The following is a 22,811-nucleotide window of genomic DNA, read 5'->3' as shown; positions in this document are numbered from 1 at the left end:
TTTAATTCACTTAGTCACATAGAGAAAATTTCAATAAAATAGCTTCATTTCATTAATAATTAAAGAAAAAGTACAACTTTGCCATCTAAGGCAATTATTGTAATACCCTGTAATTTTTTAACGTATTTCCTAATTAATTAACTAATTAGTAATTTCTTAAAAAGGTATTTTAGTAATTTATTTTACTATTTAAATTTTAGCGCCAACAACATTTTCAAAACTCAATTATCATTTTGGATTTTGGATAAGATTTATTATCCATTTATTTTATTCTAAAAACTGGATTATGTATATATATTTCGGATATTTTAATTAAGCAAAAATTGTATTTTGTTATTTAAAATAAAAGGGGTCGAAAATCTATTTAATTAGGCTAAGAATTTCGGATTTTCTAGACATAGAAAACCTGATTTTTCATGAATAATTAATTAGCTTAAAATTGGTATTTTTCTACTTAATTATTTTCTACAAAATAAATTATTTACATAATCATTTTTAATCGTTAAAATATAGCAAACATTTTCCTAAAATTAGTAGTGGAGGTCTGAAAATTTGAGCATGGATATGCTCAATATTTTCGGCCACCCTATGTTAATTTTGGGTTAATTATATTTGTTAGTTTTGTATTTGAATTATCTTCCTTAAATTCCTTATTTCCTTAATTCCTAAATTCCTATTTTCCATCTCACAAAGATTTGATCATACAATTTATTTTACTTAAAATCCTTCTTGATTATTCTCCAAGCAAGCTTACTTGCCATCTTCCATTTTGATGATCAAGCTACTTACCTTAATTCATTATTTATTAATCACCATAAACTAAACCTTCCTTAATTCTTAAACTCTCTTTTCCATGTTATTCGTTAAACTACATTTACCATAATTCTTCTTACAAGACCTTACCTTAATTCTTTCATACATGAGCCTATAAATACCCCCTCATACCTCTGGTATTCTTCACACCAAAACCCAATTCTCTTCTTCTCTCTTATTCTTCTTTTCCCTAAACCTTTTCATTCTTTACTTTCTACACTTTTCATACATAATCAGCCCTTATACATTAGAAGCCAATTTTCGAGCACTTCTGGTCAGTTTTTGCTATTTCACGGAAAATTGTTCCTCTCGAAAAATCCTTGAGGTTAGGCTCAAGAATCACCCAACTCGGAGTTTTATTGAAGGAGTTATCGCCTCTACAAGTTCTGCCTATTCTTTCCAACGCAAATCCAATTTTCTTTAATCCTATTCCTTTATTTTCTTCATGGTTAATTTTCTAAAATATAAATACTTATTTCAAAGCTATTATTTTATATTAAAGTATTACTTTTAAAAGAGTTTTATAGTCCATGCACATTAGATTTGAGTTTATGTCTGAAGATGATGAGATAACCTTATGGTTATGTGAATTGCAGGTGTATTCGTGATTGAACTTTGAAAGTGCAAAGTGTTAATTGATCTTCGGAATCAAGGTACGTTTAGGTGGCTAGATACCTTAAAAATTGATTGGATTGAATGAGCATGTTTTATATGTTTTATATGTTGATTGAATTAAATTGAATTGATTAATGGTTTATGAGACAAAAGTATGTTTAAATAATTGGTTTTAATAAATAAATTGGAGGATTGATTTTTATATCATGTTTTGAATAATTAAAATTAATGATCATGTTTAAAAGGTTTGATTTTGAAAGCATGGGAATTAAATACAAGGAGTTTTGATGTATGTTGGAATTATTGAATTGAAAAGGAATTTATTGAATCATGATTATTATTATTATTATTATTATTATTATTATTATTATTATTATTAATATTATTATCAAAGCTTTACAAGCAGGTTGTTAGTAATCCCACTATGCGGATTTGGTTGATAAGACCTTGGACTTTGTATGACCGGGTCTTTCCTCAAGAATAGCCTTGCAATATAAGGAGACTATCTTGGGGGGTGTGCACACTTGGGTGAGGAATTGGATTTAAAAAGAGGAATTTTTATTATTTATTTTATTGAAATATTGGATAATTGGTATTGGTTTTGAATCATGAGTTTTAGAATTATTAGAATTGGTTTTAAAAGCATATTTGCAAATAAATTGAGTTTACATTATTTTACACTTATCGTACTTACCATATTTTGCTAATCCATATTTCCTATTTGTTTTGGTTCGCCCTATTTACCGTAATGGTAAGTAGTGTTGCCTATTTTCAGGTGGAGTCATGAATAAGCATATGGGAGTCCCGGAATTTGCTTCACCTAGTTTAGGAATGTTGGTCTTGTCTTTATTTTGAGTACTCATAACAATGTCACTATTTTTATAAGTATTAATAAAATAAAGTTGAGTTTTAGCTGCAAGTTTTGTTATTGAGTTAAGTATTTTGAGTAGCCTTGTGTAATTACGCGGTGGTAATACACCTAAGTCTATCTCTACGGTGTAATTATACGTATTATACTAGTATTTCCGTAGAGGAAAATTTGGGGGTGTTACAATTATTGAAAGCAATAAACATAGTCATAGTTCAATTAATCAAGCAACAATTTCAGCATAACCATCCTCATCCGGATCATGGTCAGGATCATCTTGCTTGCACTTATCCCTATTACTTGGGTCAGTCATGAAAAATAGGTTATAACCACTATAGCTTGGAGTACACCCTGAACTCGACTCATATTCACTTAGATTATTGTCCGCGCTTGCATAAGGAGTGTAACTTGGGCTTTTGACTGGGCTAACTCTACCACGAGGTTGATTTGAAGAAGCATTGCGCTTTGGTTGAACTTTTGGTGAAAAATGAATGATATTCTGGACTTGGTGGCTTTTGATTGACAACTTGGGTACGTGTTTTAGGCCTTTTTGTAACATGGAAGTGGACTTTTGGACTTGGATGTTGTGGAGGTTCATAACTTGGATTACGAATGGGAGAAGGGTAATTCTTGCTCTTACCAAGAGGTGGTATGGACTCATCACTGGATGACACAAACTCATGAGGATCTTTGCGGTATAAAAAAGGTAGTTGGGCCTTTAAGTAGTACATTTGTTCATCTTCTCTCAAGAAACTGTTCTTTAAAAGTTTAGGAAATCTCACAATTCTCCTCCTAGGCACATACTTACGTTCCACATAGTGCAAGTCTCTCTTAAGGCTAGACATGCTTGCTAACCACTTCCCTTCATGATGGTGTTTTTCATTCCACAACCTATTTTTCTTGATCACATCCTCATACTTGTCAAAGAGAAGTTGATATTTGACAATTCTAGGTAGATGGGATAAGGCCAAAAGAACCATCCAAGGTGGTTGGGTTAAAGCTTCCAAATTATACTTTTCATAAAGGGTTAAGGCTAAAGTAGATTGCCAGTCATGAATTCACTAACTGTGACTCCATCATCTTTCAAGTAATGCAAGTTAAAGTAATTGTTTCTCATATCATGAATCATTTCCATCTGTTTCACATACATATGCAAACACAATCAATTTAATACTAAATACATAAACAATTTAATTCAAAAATCCATTTGCATAAAGCAATTCATAACTCAATCAACCAATGCAAGTATAACTCAAGATCACCCAATCATGGGCAATAAACTCCAAAAATTCGGACCTATGACCATAGACTAAGGTGTTTTAACACCAATTTCAATGCACGTGTAATCACACAACTCAAAATTTCAAATAATTTCAATTCTTTTTGTTTATAAAAATAACAATAATATACTTGAGTCATAATATAGGACAATCAAAAACAAAAAGAATTGAAACTATTTCAAAGCTTGAGTCAATGTGATTGGTTGCATTAAGTTGGTGTTATAACACCTTAGGCTATGGTCAAGAGGTCTGATTTTTTTTTTTTTAGTTTATTTCCCATGGTTGGGTGATCTTGAGCTATACTTGGGTTATTATGGAGTTATGTATTGCTATAATAAATTAATTTAACACAATATATAGTATACTATACATAAGCTATAATCATACACATCTATAATAAAGATAAGAAAAATTAGAAAAAATAATCCCAACTTTCATCAATTTTGGTACAATAATCCCAACTTTGGATTATTGTGGAATAATTCGAACTTGTAGGGTCTTCTTTTTCTTCAATCCTAAATACCGGTTACCGGTTGAATGAGTTAATTTTTTTTATTAAAGTGACACGTGTCACAAATTAATTGGCTAAAAATATTAAAAAAAAAAAACAAATTAAAAACAAAATAAAAAAAAAACAACCACCCAACCAATCCGTCAACCTGCCCATGCCATCCACCTCCCTCGCCGACCTCTGGCCTTCCCCCACCCCTAGAGTCGCCGCTCCGAGCCAAACCACCATCCCCCTCCCCGAAACTCCCACACCACAAGTCAAACCCCCAAAAACCACTAGCCCCACTCTCAAAAACCCCAAAAACAACCAGCCCAACTCTCGAAATCCCTCAAAGCCACCAGCCCCACTCTAAAAAACAACCGACCCAACTCTCGAAACCCCTGCCCCCACCATCGAAAACCCTAGACGCTATGGTTTCGGGGTAGGAGAGGAGTGTTTTGGGGTTTCGTGGCTGGTTATGGTGGTTGCGTGGTTTTTAGGGTTGGTGATTTCGGTGGTTGCGCGGGGTTTCAGGGAAAAGGGAAAACGGTGACGCAAGGAGTGGGGGAGACGCGGCGGCCTGAGCTGTGGTGATGGAGGTTAGGGAGGATCGGTGGGGTGGCGGGCTAGGTTGTGGTGGTGGTCAGGATGCATCGGTGGGGGAAGGGGAAGCTGGGTGGTTTTCTGAATTTTTTTTTTTATTTATTTTTATTTTTTTAAATTTTTGGACCAATCAGGGCTTGACACGTGTTAAGTGACCTAATATAATAGGTCATTGACCGGTTTGGGATTGAAGAAAAAGAAGACCCCCAAAGTTCGGATTATTCCAAAATAATCCAAAGTTGGGATTATTGTATAAAAATTGATGAAAGTTAAAATTATTTTTTCTAATTTTTCCTAAAAAATATTAGTTTTTCTTTATTCTTCCACTAATTTTGTGCGCGGGCGATGTCCGAATTGTCCTATACTTGAATTTTCTATTCATGGATTAATAATCACTTGACAATCATACTTGTCTGTTTATGGGTATTTTATGGATTAATAATCACTTGACAACTATACTTGTCTGTTTATGGATATTTTAGGGATTAATAATCACTTAGCAATCTAAAAAAAATTAGAATTACAACAAAATGAACAGCTGTCTAAAGCTATGATCTCTATCATTTTTTGAACATCTAAGGAAAGGCTAGTTACATGTTAAAACTTAAGAGAACAATTATATATAAATATATCATAACATGTCTCTTTGATTTTTTTAAATTTTTTTCCTTTTTTACTTCTCTAGATTTGTATAGAAATATTGGTATTTTATTGAAAATAAAAATTTAAAGCAAAAGTTTTAGTGAACATGAAATTCTAAAATTATTTTTTATCCTACTAAATCATCCAAATTTTATTGAAAATAAAACAAAAAAATAACTTTTTTATCTTACTGAATTTATCCAACTTTTTTTTATCCTATTCTACAAAATATATATTCAAATAATTAATTGTCGCCTACGTAGCGCGCCACTTGGTGAAAAGTTAAAATGTCAAATGTCGATATCTCGTAGCCTGGCTAAAAGTTTAGCTTTATATATTAGTTATATGATATGATTTCTCAAATATTAACACACCAAAGATTGTATCAATTCTTTGTAAGTTTGTTTTGGATTTTTTTTCTTATTCTGAAAACAGCTGAAATTACATTAATTAAACCGAGTTGACAACAAACGAAAGGAAAGTAAAGTAACATAAGTTACCCTAGTGTAGGTAGAGATGCCTACACCCCCACCCACCTCCCTCTCAAACAAAGGGGTTTTTTTTTTTTGGGTTAAAAAATATTCAGATTATATATCACCATTTATATCTTCTTAAAAGCTTCATTTCACCATTTCTTACGTTCTCTTTCCAAAAACATTCATCCTTCATTTTTTCTTCATAGGGTATTAATTTCTCTCTCCTTTTTTTTCATATCAACTATTTGATATACTTATTAGATGATGATTTGATAACCCTAATTTTTCCCCCAAATTGATTGTCAAATAATAGATGGAAGATCTAAAAAAGTGCTGATAAGAGTTTGTGATTTTTTTTATACAATCTTTAGGAAAAATTAGAAAAAATAATCCCAACTTTTATCAATTTTGGTACAATAATCCCAACTTTGGATTATTCTGGAATAATCCGAACTTTAGGGGGGTCTTCCTTTTCCTCAATCCCAAACCGGTCAACGAAAGTCAATGACCTATTATACAGTCCTGATTGGTCCAAAAAAATTTTTTAAAAAATTTGGAAAACCACCCAGCTTCCCCTTCCCCTACCGATGCACCCTGACCACCACCACAGCCTAGCCCGCCACCCCACCGATCCATCCTAACCTCCATCACCACAGCCAGGCCGTCGAGTCTCCCCCACTCCTTGCGTCGTCGTTTTCCCTTCTCCCTGAAACCCCACGCAACCATCGAAATCACCAACCAAAAACCATGCAACCACCGTAACCAGCCACGAAACTCCAAAAACACTCCTCCCCCACTCAAAACCCTAGCTTCTAGGGTTTTCGATGGTGGGGGAGGGGTTTTTGGTAGTTTTCGGGAGTGGGCTAGTGGCTTTGAGGGATTTTTGAGAGTGGGGCCGGTGGTTTTTGGGGTTTTAAAGAGTGGGGCTGGTGGTTTTTGGGGGTTTGACTGGTGATGTGGGAGTTTCGGGGAGGGGGATGGTGGTTTGGCTCGGAGCGGCGACTCTAGGGGTGGGGGAAGGCCGGAGGTCCGACGAGGGAGGTGGCTGGCATGGGCGGGTTGCCGGATTGGCTGGGTGGTTGGGGCTTTGGCTGGTGGTTTTTTTTTTTAATTTTGTTTTTAATTTTATTTTTTTAATTTTTTTTATATATTTTTAGCCAATTAATTTGTGACTCGTGTCACTTTTATTAAAAAAAAAAAATTAACTCATTTAACTGGTAACCGGTATTTGGGATTGAAGAAAAAGAAGACCCCCAAAATTCGAATTATTTCAGAATAATCAAAAGTTGGGATTATTGTACCAAAATTGATGAAAATTGGGATTATTTTTTCTAATTTTTCCTATTTTTAAGAACATGTTTACTTAAAACTCTTAGGAAAATTTGCCAATTATAGCATTTAAATTTTGTATATTGCAAATTGCAAGCATTTAGGGTCCGAATTGAGCTCGAAATCAGCAAAAAAATAACATAAGTGCTTCGTTTTGCGTGACAAAAATGTATCGATTTGTGGGCAACTAATATTTGCTGTAAAAACGAGGCACTTGCGTTATTTTTTTTGCTAATTCCGAGCTCAATTCGGAATCTCAAGGAATAAAATGACCCCTAAAACCTTAACTGAATATTTTTCGACACGTAAATCGATGAAAAAGTTGAATCGGGCTGCAATTTACAATTTATAAAAATTTTTGGGCTACAATTTGGAATTTTTTGTAAATGACTGCAATTCGTAAAATAGTAATTTTAAATGGCTGTAATTTGCAAATTTTCCAAACTGTTATAAGGACCGCCCTGCCCCGTAATTAGACGATCATATAAAGACCCGCCCTGTAAATCTGTAATTGGACGATCATATAAAGACCCGCCCCATTTAGCTATTTTACGGATCTAACCCATTTATAACTATGGCGGGTCATGGATTTGAACAAGGCTCGAAGGCCTCCAATCCTACCTCTCTCAGTTGTTTCATTGAAGCGCGCACTCAACGTTCTCCATTGAAGCGCAGTTCACGTTCTCCGTTGAGTCTAATTCTTGTATCCACCATTGAAGCAGCTTCTGAGGTAAGTTGTTTGTTTTTATTATCGTCATATCAATTTCACAATCTAGGGTTTATATTATCAGTGTTTATTTGATAATCAGTGCTTTAAAGTTAGGGTTTATGTTATCAGTGCTTATTTAATTATCAGTGCTTTAATTTAATTATCAGTGCTTTAAGTTTAGGGTTCGAAAATCTGAACTATTGGTTCTAAATTCTTAGATTATGAAACATCATAACCAAAAGAAAAGAAAATTATAAGCCTGATTTGATTATTGAATCAATTATCCTTAAAATTATGTATTTTTCGAGATAATTGAATATGAAATTAGATCTCTTTCCCTGCCTCAGGGATGGGCCTGCTTGAGCCAAGTACCCCTAATGATTAGCAAGCCAATTATAAAAATTGTGACACATTGGTATAGAAGTTAGCACCCAAATGACACATTGGTATAAAAGTTAGTAAGAGGCGATATGTGACCCTTTATTGTTGTTGGAGAAGCGCGTATTGTATAAGTGCTTAATTATTTACTCCCTCCGTCCCATAATATATAGTTCTTGTTTGTGTTTTTTCACGGTATTTAAAAAATAGGAGGGAAAAGCGGATGATTTACATAAATAAAAGTGAAAAGTACAATCATAGACAAAAGTTTAGAGAGAGAAAATGGAAAAAAGTACAAGACATGTGCAAAATTCAAGGGTAAATTAGGAACTACAATGAATAAAGTTAAAAAAAGTGAGGGTATAATGGTCTTTACATACTATTCAAAAATAGAAACAAGAACAACATTTTGGTTCTCTAAAATAGGAAAACAGGAATTATATTATGGAATGGAGGGAGTATTATTTTTACTCTTTTTGTTTTTATTAATACTCATCAAATGTCAAATAGTTCTCTCTTGCATACCCACCTATGATTATCGACAAATAATACAAATCAAGTATTGTAGGATTATTAGCGAAAGATGGCGGAAGACGCTATTTTGCTCTATTTGGAAAAGACCGAAGAAATTCCAGATTCTGGAAAATTTGCCAGTGAATTTGGGATTGATCATGATGAAGTGATCAATGTTACCAAGAGCCTTAATGGCTATGGGCTTGTTCTTGCTCAGGTTTTTCTTCTCTCTTTCATGTTTTATTGCTTTCTTTCAACTCTAGAACTGAATGATTGCTTAGTAAATTACATATTGGGGATTTGTCTATTTTCTTGAAGCTGAATTATGCAGTTTATTTTGATTTGGTTGTACTTGAATTTGTTTTATCAAAAGTCCTCTTTTTTCTTGGCGGTTTAGAAAATTGAAAGTGAATGCTGTCTGAGAAGGTCTAAATCTGCTTAGTATGCACAGATCTTTTTGCTTAATTAGAGGTGAAGAATGTGTTATGGTTTTTTAATTTCCAAATTTTACAAATTAATAAAAAAAACTGGTGTTAATGTGTTGGTTGGATGGGAAATTATTGACAGGGAGGTTTAGCAACTACTATTTTCCTTTGTGGTAGCCATTTTATTTATTAATAATGCAAATGGAGGGTGTAACTTGAGTGCCTATTTGTGAATTTAGTTCAGTTTGTTTAACTTGATGAAATGTAAAAGTTAAAATTGTTTGCGCCTTTGCCTATTGATTTAGGCTTTTGGAAAGGTATTTCTTGAATTAAATTGGAGTATTGATCGCTAATATGTGTTTTTGAAATTACAGGATATTAGGCCAATTTTTTTTGTTGGATTTATGCTTTTATTGCATTTATTATAGTGAATATGTTTGTTTGCCATTGTAGGATATTAAGAAGGAAAACTGGGTTCTCACTGAAGAAGGAAAACTTTATGCTGCTGCAGGCTCTCCTGAAATGCAAGTTTTCTCAGCTATACCACCCGAGGGTATTTCGCCTGATGAACTTCAGGTTGGCAGTTTTTGCTTGCTGTATATTTGATTGTTCTTTTTGATAAAGTGAAGGATCTTGATGTGAGTTTTCATGTTGGATGCAGAAAAAGGTGGATCCTTCTGTTTTTAAGATTGGATTTTCTCAGGCTATGAAGAATAAGTGGGTGGAGAGAGGAAAGCAATTGGTATCCAGAAAGGTAAATTTCTTGAAGTTCCATTATGGGCAAGATTGAATTATCTTAGGCTCTTGAAACATATGAAAGGGGTGATTGGTTCACAAATTGGTATGAGTTTAGAATCATGGATTTTGAACTTGATTCTTTATTCCAAGTGTAGCGTTTTGTTCAGGAATATGGGTTTGGTATGATACATACGGACATACCCGTCTCCCACCTTAGGTTTTTTAACCCAATACCTTGTGAGCTTGAGGTATAGGTTTAGAAAATGAAATCTTCCTAAACAAACACTATGTATGAGTTTTAGGCTTTTAGCAACTTCATATCCATAACTTATACCTTAGTTGTGTGTACCAAACACCTTGTAAGTGTTGTCAGAAAACCAATAAAAATATACATTTGTGTGTTTCGGGCTTGTATTTGCATACATTATGCTATCAATTCCTTCATACTTTAGCTTTGATTTGCAATCTGCTATGATGTGAATTGAAATCGACTAAGACTGACCACACAAGGTGTACTAAGGGCTTGGAAACTGTATATCAGTCGTAGCAAAATTTTGGTCTCTATATTTGAAAGACATGACTCAGCACAGTGCCTTAGTATTCACTTTTTAAAATTTTAAACAGGTGTGGAGGTGAACCCTGACCATACCTCAATCTTCATAGTTTCTTTGGCTAGTATTTGTGAGTAGGGGACAGGTAAGGGGATCCCCATTTCCCCACCCCCTCATTTTCAAAATTCGAACCCCTAAGGGAAGAACGTTATCAAGTGAGCCAAGCCTTGTTTGGTGCCTTGATGCTCATTAATTGGTGTCAAATTGTATAAGAAGAAAAGGGTTTTAGGGTTATAATGTTTGACCTTTCTATCAAATACATTGTACATAGAGGTGATGGTTGTTTTGGTAAAAGTGAAGTACAAATGTAAGCTTATCTATATATGTATATATTTGTGTTTATGTAGTTTGATTTTATGAATAATAATTTAGTTTTCTGTTGCAGGTTCAACATGTTGACGATAAGGTCAAGGACTTGCTTACACATATACAAGCTGAGAAGGTGAGATGGTGTCTTTACTCATTTGGTATTTTAAATGCGGACAGTATTTATGTGATGAGGTCCCACTCCTCAGGCTTAGGAACTAGTAGCATCTTCCAATGTATTTATCTGAACAGTTAACGATGTTCTCTGATCTGTTTGTTGTTAGAGTATGTGAGTATTGTAATTTTGCTGTAGTGGGTTGCTTCCATGAATTTAAACTTAACTAAATATTTACTTCGAATCTGGAAAAATGCCCTATGTTTCTATGAATAAGAGTGGATCCTTTGGTTCTGCCTTTATATATTGTTTGGCCGGGGCAGTAAGTGCTCTACTGGTTATGGTGTTCTGTTTTTGATAAACAATTTTTTTGCGGGACTTTTGGTAGTAACCTCTTTACAAGGCTTGGCTGGTTGGGGGTTAGAATTCATATTATTGATCCATCCAGAATTCCAGACTTCTTGGTGTTTCATAATAGGTTATTGCGATGAAAACTGTAGTTATTTAAAGTTTAAACAGTTTTAAATTTGTAGGTATGCTTCTTAATTTGCTACTTGTTTGTGTTTTCCTTTGATAATTTGTCTGCCTTATATTAAGGAAATTTTTCTATGGTCTCTTTGTTTAGCTTTAATTGGCGAATTTCTTGTCTGCAGGTGGTTAAGCAAGATGATATTGATGCTCTCAAACGGAGAAAACTGATAAACTTGCAGTAAGATTTCTCATGCTCTCTTATTATACTCTCTCTGTTTTCAGCTGACATATTGGATAATGACTCTATGCTAGTTTCTTATCATGTACTGTTCTTATGCTTTTGTCTCCTGCATGCACATTGCGAGCTGTTACACTGCTAACTCATCGTTTGTATTTGCTAGTACATGGAAGGGATATTCGATTCGAAAGGGTCCAAATTATGCCCCAAAAAGGAAAAAAGCAGCAACTGATCTGACTCGAGAGCATTTGCAAAGGTATTTCACTGATGCATCTGATTGGGAAAGGGTGTTTTTTTGCATAAGTGCACTATTCAGTTAGCTGCTACGGATGTTCTCTATTCATGGTGCATTACTCCCATTTTATAATGTAAAGAGCAATTTCAATGCTGCTGTGCTTTTCCTGGTCTAAAAATGTGTCAACTAAGAAGAAGAGAACATAAATTATTTTGTGAAATTAGATATCTAAGCACGAAACCTAATTTCTTCCTCTTGTACTAATTGAGTATTCCCCATATAAGAGAGTGATCAGTGGACATATTCTGAAGCCATTTTAACTATTCAAGGACAGCAATAGCTTGCAATCATTTTTATTTTTTGAGACCATGTAATGGGGAAATAAATTTCTACAGCTTGCTTGACCTTTAAGTGAACAAGGTTAAAAACTTAGGTAGAAATTGATTATAATGGATATTGTTAGCTTACTTAGCCCGACTTGCAATATATAAATACACATGCACACATGTTGGCATTTATTGCATAAGCCTGGTATTGCTCTGATAAATTGATGGTGTTCCAAGTGGTAATCTTTAAGCTTCAGTGATGAATTGGTTTGAAAATCTGTTGGCCTTCAGGCCTTGTTCCATTTGTGAAGCTGTTGTGTCATGTGATCCTTTTCCACAGTTTTCATTGTCACATACCCTCTCTCCAATTTTGGCATACTTACCAATTAGCCTTTTGTGCCTTGGTGCTCTGTAATGAGTGTAATCTGTACTTGTGTTGCTATGAGCAAACTTTGTGTGACTTGTTGACATTGTGGTGGGAGCTTGGTTTAAGAATTTTTTTTTCCTGCTGTTTGACTTTCCTAATGCTGGCATGTTATCTCAAGTGGTGCCTGGAAGGATTTGGAACTCAAAGAATACAACTTTAATGCTAAAGGTCTTCCACCTGAAGGTGGTCATTTACATCCCTTACTCAAGGTTAGGGTGCTGGTTCTATTTGCTTAAATTCTCTTTTCCAGGGGTAGTTTTTAAGCATTTCCATTTGGTTGCAGCAATTTGTTATTTAGTTTAAATGCTACTTTTTGACTAATTTTAAATTTTGAATTGCATAACTGCATGTTATTGTACTATTGTTATAAATAGTTGCTGATTGTGTGGTTAGAACTTTCAGAAATCTGAAAATAGGATGGTACACCCGGGTCATAATGCACTCGGTTAAACAAAAAAAAAAAAAAAAAAGGCGGAAAGAACATACATGTATTTGAAAAAGAACATATTGTATTTGACAAAAAACATACTTATGTTTGACAAAGAACATACCCGTATATGTTTGATAATATGTTCTTTTATACTTATGTTCTTTAACATATGTTGATTAAACATGTTTTTTGGGTTTCAATAATACTAAGTATGTTATTTGAATTTGGCTCGTATGTTCTTTTGAGGTAATGAGTGACGCACAAATTCTATATACTTCCTCTATTCTTTTTTACTTGACCTGTTTCTTTTATCACGCTTGCCAATGCAAAACTTTAGTGATCAATAATTTTAATATTCCATAAGTAAAAGTTATATAAGTTGTATACTATGATAATACTTACTGAGACGAATTCAAAAAGATATCACATGAATATATTTTTCCTTACATATCATTCACAAAAGACGGTTAAAGGAGGGGTGGTGAATAGCGTAAAAGTCAAAGATGGGTTAAGTAAAAAAGAACGGAGGAAGTATGTTTTTTTTTTTTTTATTACATTATCATACATCATATTTTAAATTATGTTTATTATCGTACATTCTTTGAGTTTGATCGGTGTGTTCTTTTGGTATGAACTATATGTTCTTTACATTATAACTAGTGTTCTTTTAACATATGTTATTTTGAATTTTGAATTTTGAAATTTAATTTGAAAATGAAATTTTGAATTACTTTTAGTTGAAAATAATTTTAGAGAGAGAAAACTATTTTTAGCAAAATAATTTTAGTTGAAAATTATTGTGGAAATTTGAATTTTTGGACAGAGAGAAAACTACTTTTAGGAAAATGATTTTTTGGTAAAGATTTTTTCCGTTGATGTATAATTTTTCATGAAATTTTGATAAAGTTTTTATCACGTTCTTTTTGTAATGTCTTTATGTTCTTTGGTAATGCATGTTATTTGTCAAACACAAACATGTTCTTTGTTAAACACTTGTATGTTTTTTTTCAAACGCCTATATGTTCTTTCTGCCTTTTTTTTTGTTTAATTGGGTCTCAGTTTTTATTCTCGGAATATCTTTTTATTTTTTATTTTATTTTACAAATATACATTACAAATATTAATGGTCATGGTTTTACATTGGCAAGCGCAAAAGTGTGAAGTGTTGAGTTCTTGAGTACTTTAAAAAAAGGAGGTATATTTTGCCAATTGAACAATATGATGGTAATTTAACAAGAGATGTTAGAAGATAGGATCAATGTAGGGCATTCAATGTAGCAGATGCGCTTTTATTAGGTGAAGGAAAATGCTTACTCGCTAAGTCCATAAGATTTTACAAGGAACTTTTTTTATTCTTAGTTTTCGCTCAATTTATTTATTTATTTATTTTTTTTACTTTGCTAAAATCTTAACTCTTGCCTGTCAGATTTCTTTTCTTAATTTCTATTATTTTCCTCATCATCCTGATTTGTCAACTGGTATTTTAAATTTTTGTTATGTCTAATATCATTCAATGTTTCAGGTTCGGAAGCAATTGAAAGACATATTTCTTCAGATGGGGTACGATTCCATTCGTCTCTCTATTTTTATTGCGTTCTATTTCCTTGTTCATGTATTTATTTTTATGAAAGAATTTTCTCTGATCACTATTGATATTTTATTGGCTTTACAAATTTGTCTTGGTCTGGGCGCAGCTTTGAGGAAATGCCAACAAACAATTATGTCGAAAGCAGGTACGTTTGTTCTTTCATGTAATACTTGTCTGTTGTCTACTAGTTTAATACTTTTAACTTCCTGATCTATGCTATTAGCCTATTTGTATTTTATAATTTTAATATTGTCATGCAAATATGTACTATTTTGTGCTATGTGTAACAAGTTAAAAATTTATTATTTGCTGAATTCAAAGAAAGCCTTAAATTCTCCCATACCTGTTGTCTTATTCCATTTATTTTAATATCTAATGCAAGTTTTGTGTCATATGACCTTTCCGTGTCATGTCGGCTTACCATTTCTTATATTAAAAAATATATAGGTGGCCATTGTTGAGGTGGCTTTTTATTCATTTTATTTTATTATTTGATATGGGTTTTCCTTTGGAAAATAAGGACTGCAATCAATCAATCAATCAATCAAAGTCTTAATCCCCTAAATGGGGTCTAGTAATGAATCAAAAGTGACTATTCCGTGTAGTCATCAAAAAAAATCTTCCTCCATCCCTTACGATCCAATGCCATCCTCATGCAAATCCATATATTTTATATCCTTCCTAACTCCTTCCAACCAAGTCATTTCCGGTCTCCCTCTCCATCGTTTCACCCTCCAAGGTCCCACTCTTCCACTCTCGTACCGGTGCATCCTTGGGTCTCCGTCTTATATGCCCAAACCAACGCAGACGATTTTCCTTTAGTTTGTCTGCAATGCCTACCACACCTACTTTCTTGCGAATAACCTCATTTTTGATTTTATCTCTTAGGGTGTTCCCGCACATCCACCTTTATATGCGCATTTCCGTAACCTGCATCTTTTTAATGTGCTCCTTCTTAGAATCCCAACATTCTGTACCGTAGAGCAACACTGGTTTTATGGCAGAATTTTCCCTTTAATTGTAAGGAAATGCTTCGGTCACATTAAAACTGCGTATGATTTTAAATTTTCTTTGGGAATTTTTTTTTTTAAATTTAGATTTTTTCCTTGACCCCCTACCCGTGTCCAATGAACTTTTCACAATATTCGTCAGTAAGATTAACACTTGGCGTCTAAAGGCTCTTATGTATATGTTAAAATTGAACAATCTAAAAAATTTCTCCATAATGTAAAATTTATTAAATATGCTAGTGTGGTATGATTTCTTTATGTGTAATTTGGCTAATTCCTGTAAAGGATGAATGCTTGGTATCTAAAAGCTCATGTAGATGTGCTGTTGGGGGGGAGGGGGTGTTCACAGCCCTGTTGTTTTTTATTTTATTTTATTTAAAGCAGTCTGTTCACCCATTTAATTTGGCAATCTTTAAAACTAATTGTTTACTACCACTCAACAGCTAAGCATAAGCCATTATGTGGTGTAGGATTTTGTGATTGAGGCTGTTATGTGGGTAGATTCCAAGTTGCAAGATAAAATTTTTATAATTTTTCATAACAATGTGTCAATGTCACATAACAATGTCTCAAGGTTCATGACTTACTTTTTATGTGAGCTGAAAAAAAAAAAAAAAAAAATCATTCTAATGTATAGCAGACAACATATTTGCACTACCCAATACAGGGATATTTTTAGTTGGACTTGGGAATTTGCATCTTGATGTTTTGCTTGGATTTTTTTTATTTATTTATGTTTGATGAATATAATGTTTTTCTTATAGCTTTTGGAATTTTGATGCGTTGTTCCAGCCACAACAACACCCAGCTCGTGATTCACATGACACTTTTTTTCTGAAAGGTTTGTTTTAATTTATCATGTTTATAACATCTTTTAGACATCTATTGTTCCATCTTTTGTATCAATTCTTTTGAAATTTATTGTCCAACCGTAGGTAAACCTTCACTTTATCTGCAATTTCTCTGTAATATTACCATATAATTTTTTGGGATTTTTCGAGAAGTTCCTGGAAGGCTGAGTACGTCATACCTGTCCTAGCCCTGATTTTGTTGTTTTGTTGGGAATGATTGTTATTGTTGTTATTGCTGTGTTATTATAAAACCACTTTAATTGTGTTGTCTGATGTTAATTACATGATGCTCATTTTAGAGATTGTGGATGGTTTCTTGATTTATACTGATGTCCTAATATATTTATATTATTCCACAATTGTTTTTTTGCTTTAAGAGAATGGATAATCTTAAAGATCTTCATTTTTTTAAATGTCCTTGGACAATCTAGGGTTTATAGTTTTTCTACACTGACCTAGCTATGATGCTTACTTTTACGAGGTGCCAACCTAATTTGCAACATTGGTTTTCGTGCTTATTGAATATGTAATTGCTACTCTGCAGAACCGTCCACTACACAATGGCTGCCTGAAGATTATGTTGAGAGGGTAAAGTGTGTTCACGAATCGGGTGGTTATGGTTCCAGAGGGTATACATTCTTCTTCCTTTATATTATTCAATCTCATTCTTCTATCTACTAACATTTTACTTCCTCAGTTTCTTTTTAGCTGACACGTTTCCAAATATCAAATTTACTTGACTTTTGCTCAATGATAATTAAAGATATTTATATTTAAAAGTATTCATTGGCAAACATGCCTAAAAAATGTCTGCTAAAATAAAACTAAGGTAGTGTCACTCCTGGGGTGCTGTTTTGTCATTTTTTCCGTTTTTCTAAGTATGTAAATATGAAACATGGAGTTAGCCACTTAAAATATTTACACGTCCCTAAGTTACCTAGAAACTGTAAGTAGTGTTTAATATTTTGTTCTAAAATTGTCCCTTGATTATTCTGAATTATGTTTAACGTAGGTATGGATATGACTGGAAAAGAGAGGAGGCGAACAAAAATCTTTTGCGAACACATACAACTGCTGTTTCTTCAAGAATGCTATATAAACTGGCACAGGTATTTTATGACTGTAATGATTTAATTGCTGTAAGTAATTTGTGGTAGTCGAACCTCTAAGGGCCCTCTCTGTCTCTTTTGAGCTGTCATATTTTGTATAGAATAACTGACGTCATTTTGCCATTGCCTTAATTGTTATCTTTCTATTCCAAATTGAATGTCTTCATATTTGATGTTTGGGTGCTGAATAGTGGTTATTTACATATGCACAAAAGAAATATAAACTTTTCTTTCTTTTTTTTTTTTTTTTAATGTCATTCCATTTTGTAAAGTCTAACTTGTACGTAAGTATTCCCTCTGCTTGTAAATTATACTTACTTTTACTAACAAAAAAATCTAGATTTAGTAAGTTGCAATTTAAACTCTCATTATTAATCATCTAAAAGGACATGGATTAGACCTGTTATGTGATTCTAGTTTAGCTCTTGTGGAGTCTTGACCCTTTTAATCAAATGTGGCCTACCAGCTGGATGGTTAATGGAGGCAGTATAACATTTACTTCAAAAGTAAAGAGAATGCCATGGTATTTTTTTTTTAATTGTTTTCATGTGTATTCATGGGTGGATAGATGGATAATCAGCCGAATAGTTGTTTATGGGGGCAGTATACATTTACTTCAGAAGAGATGTGAATACCATGCCTTTTTGTTTTCATGTGTGTATTTATGGATAGTTAAATGGATAGATGTTTACATGTTCGTGTAACATATAATAAATCAACCCTAGTCCTTAATAGGCCCTTTTGTTCCTCTATCATTGATATGGATTTGAGTAGACCAAAAAGAAATCAATGAATGGATACTTGTTTATATACACTACGAACCAACCTAAGAAACCCTAATTCATGTAGAATCCTAAACTAGATAACATGGCAAATTGGCAAGAAAAGCCAAGGAGTCAAAGACACACCTAATGTATGGCTAATGATGCAAATCAGTCTATCAGAACAACAATTCTAACAATATTCAGCTCAAGATTCAAGCTATCAACATGGAAGTCCACAAATAACCCTTTATTAAATAAAAATTTAATAAATTAATTGTAATTTGTAAAATGTTTGGCAAAAATGTTTAGTAAGTGGTGAAGACATGAAACCATATTATGTTCTACATTGGATATGGAGAGGTCTTTTGCTTTAATACTCCTTTATCCTTCTATTTGATCTGTATCTTTATGCTTAATGACTCTGCCAAATTATAGTGTTCAATTAGATTGATGTATCTTTTTTCTGATCATGTCTTTTCTTATGTTTGTAGAAACCATTTGCTCCTCAAAAATACTTTTCAATAGATCGTGTGTTCAGAAATGAAGCTGTTGACAGGACGCACTTGGCAGAATTCCATCAGATAGAAGGTGAACTATTTTTATTATTTCTTAGATGGGCAGTAGTCCTATTTCTGAAAATTGGGTACGAGGTTGGCAAAGGTTGGTTGCAAATTTTAATTCTCATGACAGTGTATCCTTTAAGGTCAACAGGGCCAATTTCTTATTGCATGGCGAATTGTTTTAAAATAAATAAAATAATTAAACTTGGGTTACATCTGTGTTAACATTTATTGCTCTTAAGTGTTTGGTTTTGAATAGGTACCTTTGAATTAGCAGCACATCAAATTTTCTCTGATAAAATAATGAGAATTTGTTGTTTGTTACTCGCCTAATTATGTATTTTCTCATTTCAGGCCTTATATGTGATCGTGGTCTCACCCTAGGGGATCTTATTGGCGTACTGCATGACTTTTTTTCACGTCTAGGTAAGATTTGTCTTTGTTTATTCAAGTTATTGTCTAGCTCTTGTTAGTGTCATGTTACAAATTATTCTATGGTCTATTTGCCTGAGAGAATCTGAATATGCCAAAAGTGAGAATATAAATCCAACTTATTTCTTGATGCTACTCAGCATTTTTCTTAAAACTCTTTTGATGACTAGAAAACCAAAATTAAGCTTTGGCAGGATGCTACTCAGCATATACATCATTTAAACTTTTTCTTAAGACTACTATCAGATCTCTGAATCTGGAATATAGCTTTAAAGCAATACTTTGATTTCAACTTGGATGACCCCCCTGGTGATGTAAAGAAGTGTTTCATGATTTGTGCAGGGATGACAAAACTTCGTTTCAAGCCTGCATACAACCCTTACACTGAACCTAGTATGGAAATCTTCAGGTAAGAGATTTTTTAAGAACAATAGTGTACAATTCCTGTCATTGTGATTTAAAGAAAATATCTTTTTTTTTATAAAAAAAATAAATCATGGGTTCTTTTGCACTAGTATATGTATTATTTTAGAGCAGTGTACTGCTGTGTCCATGATCATATTTGTGGGTATGCATAAACCAGTTTGGACTGAAAAATAAACCAAACTTGTCCCGTTGGGACCTGTTTTATTTGTTTGCAAATTTGCCAAATTGTCACTTGCATTGAAACCTTTAATCTTTGATTTGCCAGTTATCATGAAGGCTTTGGAAAGTGGGTGGAGATAGGAAATTCGGGTATGTTCAGACCCGAGATGTTGCTTCCTATGGGGCTTCCAGATGATGTCCGTGTAGTTGCATGGGGGTTATCCCTTGAGAGGTGAGCTTAAATATGGTTTCATTGCACTTAAGATATACCAGCTGCAATTTTGTTAGTGTAATTTCAAGCAAACTGACCTATGTTTTCTATTTTATAAGAATATATAGTATTGATTTCCTTATATCGTGGCAACTTTAGCTGATAGAAAAACTATGTTTTCTTATAAGAATATATAGTATTGATTTCCTTATATTGTGGCAACTTTAGCTGATAGAAAAACTATGATTTCTTATAAGAATATATAGTATTGATTTCCTTATATTATAGCAAAGAGATGACTAGAACCAACAGAGAAGAAAAGGTGAAGGGGGATTGATATTTGATGAAAAACTTGTCATGGCTTTCGAATAATTCGTGACAATTAATGGCTTTTTTTGGAACCGTAGAAATGAGATCATGTCCTATCTTGAAATGTATGTAATTAAATTTGACATTATATGCGAGCACTGTGAAAAGAGAAACTATTTAGTTATGTAGCTTCAATCTTTTTTTTTTTTTTTTTTTTTCTTTTTCCTTTTGCAGGCCTACGATGATCTTGTATGGAATTGATAACATACGAGATCTATTCGGGCACAAGGTATGAATTATTTATTTATTTATTTATATTATACTACCTCTGTAACCATTATCTGCAACTTTGGGGCATGACATGGATTCCAATGCAAAATTTCATAATTGTGATTAGTAAATTAAAAGGGCATGTAATTAAGGTGAAGAGAGAGAAAGAAGAACACCAACACCAACCAACCACGCAACACCACTCACACCGCTTCACCACCACCACCACCACCAACACCCCCACGAAAACCCACCACCACCACCACCACCCCCATAAAAACCCACCATCGCCACCAACACCCTCACAAAAACCCACCACCACCAACACCCCCATGAAAACCCACCACCTCCACAAAAGCCACCTATACAAAACCCACCAGCCCCACGAAACCCAGGCCACCAGCCCCACGAAACCCAGGCCACCAGCCCCACGAAACTCTCCTCCACGAAACCCAAGCACCACCTCGAAAAAATCCCCACTCCCACGAAATCTACCCCCACGAAATCCAGGCTACCATTCTCACGAAATCCCTAATTCGAAATCACCACCAATTCGAAAAACCCACCGCGAAATCACCACCAATTCGAAATACCCACCACGAATTGAATTTCTTGAAAGTTGAAGAAAGAGAAGGAAGATCTCAAATCTATGAAGCCCGCTACAATTTTTTTGAAAGTTGAAGAGAGAAAAAAGATATAAAGAAGATGAAGAGATATTAATGAGATTGAAAGAGGAGAGAGAAAATATGGGGGAAGATGAATGCAGATGAAGATGAATGGAGATGGATTTTGGTTAATTGTATTTTAATTTTTTAAAGGAGGGTAAAGTGGTCTTTTCACCAGTTTTTTTTTTTTACTAAAAGAGGAAATAAATTTTTTTTTTTTTTTTTTTTGAAACAAAGGAAATAATTTTTTTTTGTTGCACATAATGTTTAGCGACCAAAAATAGTAAAAGTTGCACATAATAGTTAACGGAGGTAGTATTAGAATTCATTATTGGTTTTTTGTTATAATACTTTACGTTTCTTGGTCGTTAGGTTGATCTGGGATTGATGAAGAAGAATCCCATTTGCAGAATTGGGCTTGAATAGCTTTCAATTTCGAAAGCTAAATGCAAATATTTCATTTGATTTTTATTTTTAGCTTAACTTCTAGCAAAGCTAAATTATATTTTGTGACATCAGTTCCGTACCAATTTTATAAATTAATGCTGTTCTTTTTAGGACATTTTCTTGATTGTGTATTTTTTTCGTTATTGTTGATTCCTAGCAATTTGTCTTTGTAACTACAATATCTCCCATTCAAAACTTGTATAACTGTCAAGCTCAGTTATTTTATTATTATTATTATTTTTTATTTATTTATTTTTTTTTTGGAAAATTTGACATTTATCACAAAAAAAATCAAAAAATTATTTTTTACCACCTAACGTCAAGAAACCGTTAAATCTAATGGTTTTAAAAAAATTTATTCGAATTTCGTGTGCAAAACACACTCTTCATAGAATTAGGGGGTATTTTGGTCCTATAGATCTAATTTGAGGTTAGAATTGACAAAAAATGATCGAAAATGCTTTGTTTTGCGTGTTTCACGCAAATTGAGGTATTTTTAAACACGCAAAATGATATGTCTATTTTATATAGTATTTTACCCCCGTCCCTTGGTCATAATTGGTAGTGTTTTTGGCTTTTTAGAGCCACTTTTATTAATAATTGGTGTTTTATAGTGTTTTCGTAGTTTTGGTTGAGTTTTATAGGGAATTGTACTTTTGGAGCATTTTCCCGATATTTTATGGAGCGACTACGAGCATTGGAGGAGCACGACCACTTTTCATAGCCCAGGGCCGGTTAGAGTCATCGAGCCGGTGATTAAGGGCTCGACATGTGAAATACCGAGCATTGGACACCGAGTAATCAAGCCCCAAAGTAGAAATTCGGAATGGGCTAAGAAGTGAAGCCCAATCCAAGTCCAAGCATAGCCGGGCTCGATCGGGCAACCTTTCGCTCGATCGGGCGGCTGCCCAGGATCAGAGAACGAAGAAAAAGGCGGGCGCCCGATCGGGCGCGTGTTTCTAATGGGGTGTT

At 33.6% G+C, this 22,811-nt stretch overlaps 1 protein-coding gene across 1 annotated transcript; it reads left to right on the top strand.

Moving 5' to 3' along the window:
* Nucleotides 1-7,711: 7,711 nt before the first annotated feature.
* On the top strand, nt 7,712-22,091 carry LOC145574712 (phenylalanine--tRNA ligase alpha subunit, cytoplasmic-like). Its single transcript, XM_081632561.1, has 19 exons — nt 7,712-7,846; nt 8,772-8,933; nt 9,595-9,717; nt 9,803-9,895; nt 10,876-10,932; nt 11,565-11,620; nt 11,784-11,876; nt 12,727-12,817; nt 14,561-14,598; nt 14,733-14,771; nt 16,401-16,477; nt 17,032-17,116; nt 17,500-17,596; nt 18,852-18,948; nt 19,275-19,346; nt 19,695-19,761; nt 20,044-20,169; nt 20,692-20,746; nt 21,765-22,091. Exons 2-19 carry the CDS (start codon nt 8,787-8,789, stop codon nt 21,816-21,818), a joined length of 1,467 nt encoding a protein of 488 aa, XP_081488687.1. The 5' UTR covers nt 7,712-7,846; nt 8,772-8,786; the 3' UTR covers nt 21,819-22,091.
* The last annotated feature ends 720 nt before the right edge of the window (nt 22,092-22,811 follow it).

The sequence above is a fragment of the Chenopodium album genome, chromosome 13 (assembly GCF_948465745.1).
Source record: "Chenopodium album chromosome 13, dcCheAlbu1.1, whole genome shotgun sequence".
In the NCBI taxonomy this organism is placed as follows: Eukaryota; Viridiplantae; Streptophyta; class Magnoliopsida; order Caryophyllales; family Amaranthaceae; genus Chenopodium; species Chenopodium album.
Note: the sequence above shows the minus strand (reverse complement) of the source record. Positions and strands in the feature narration are given on the sequence as shown.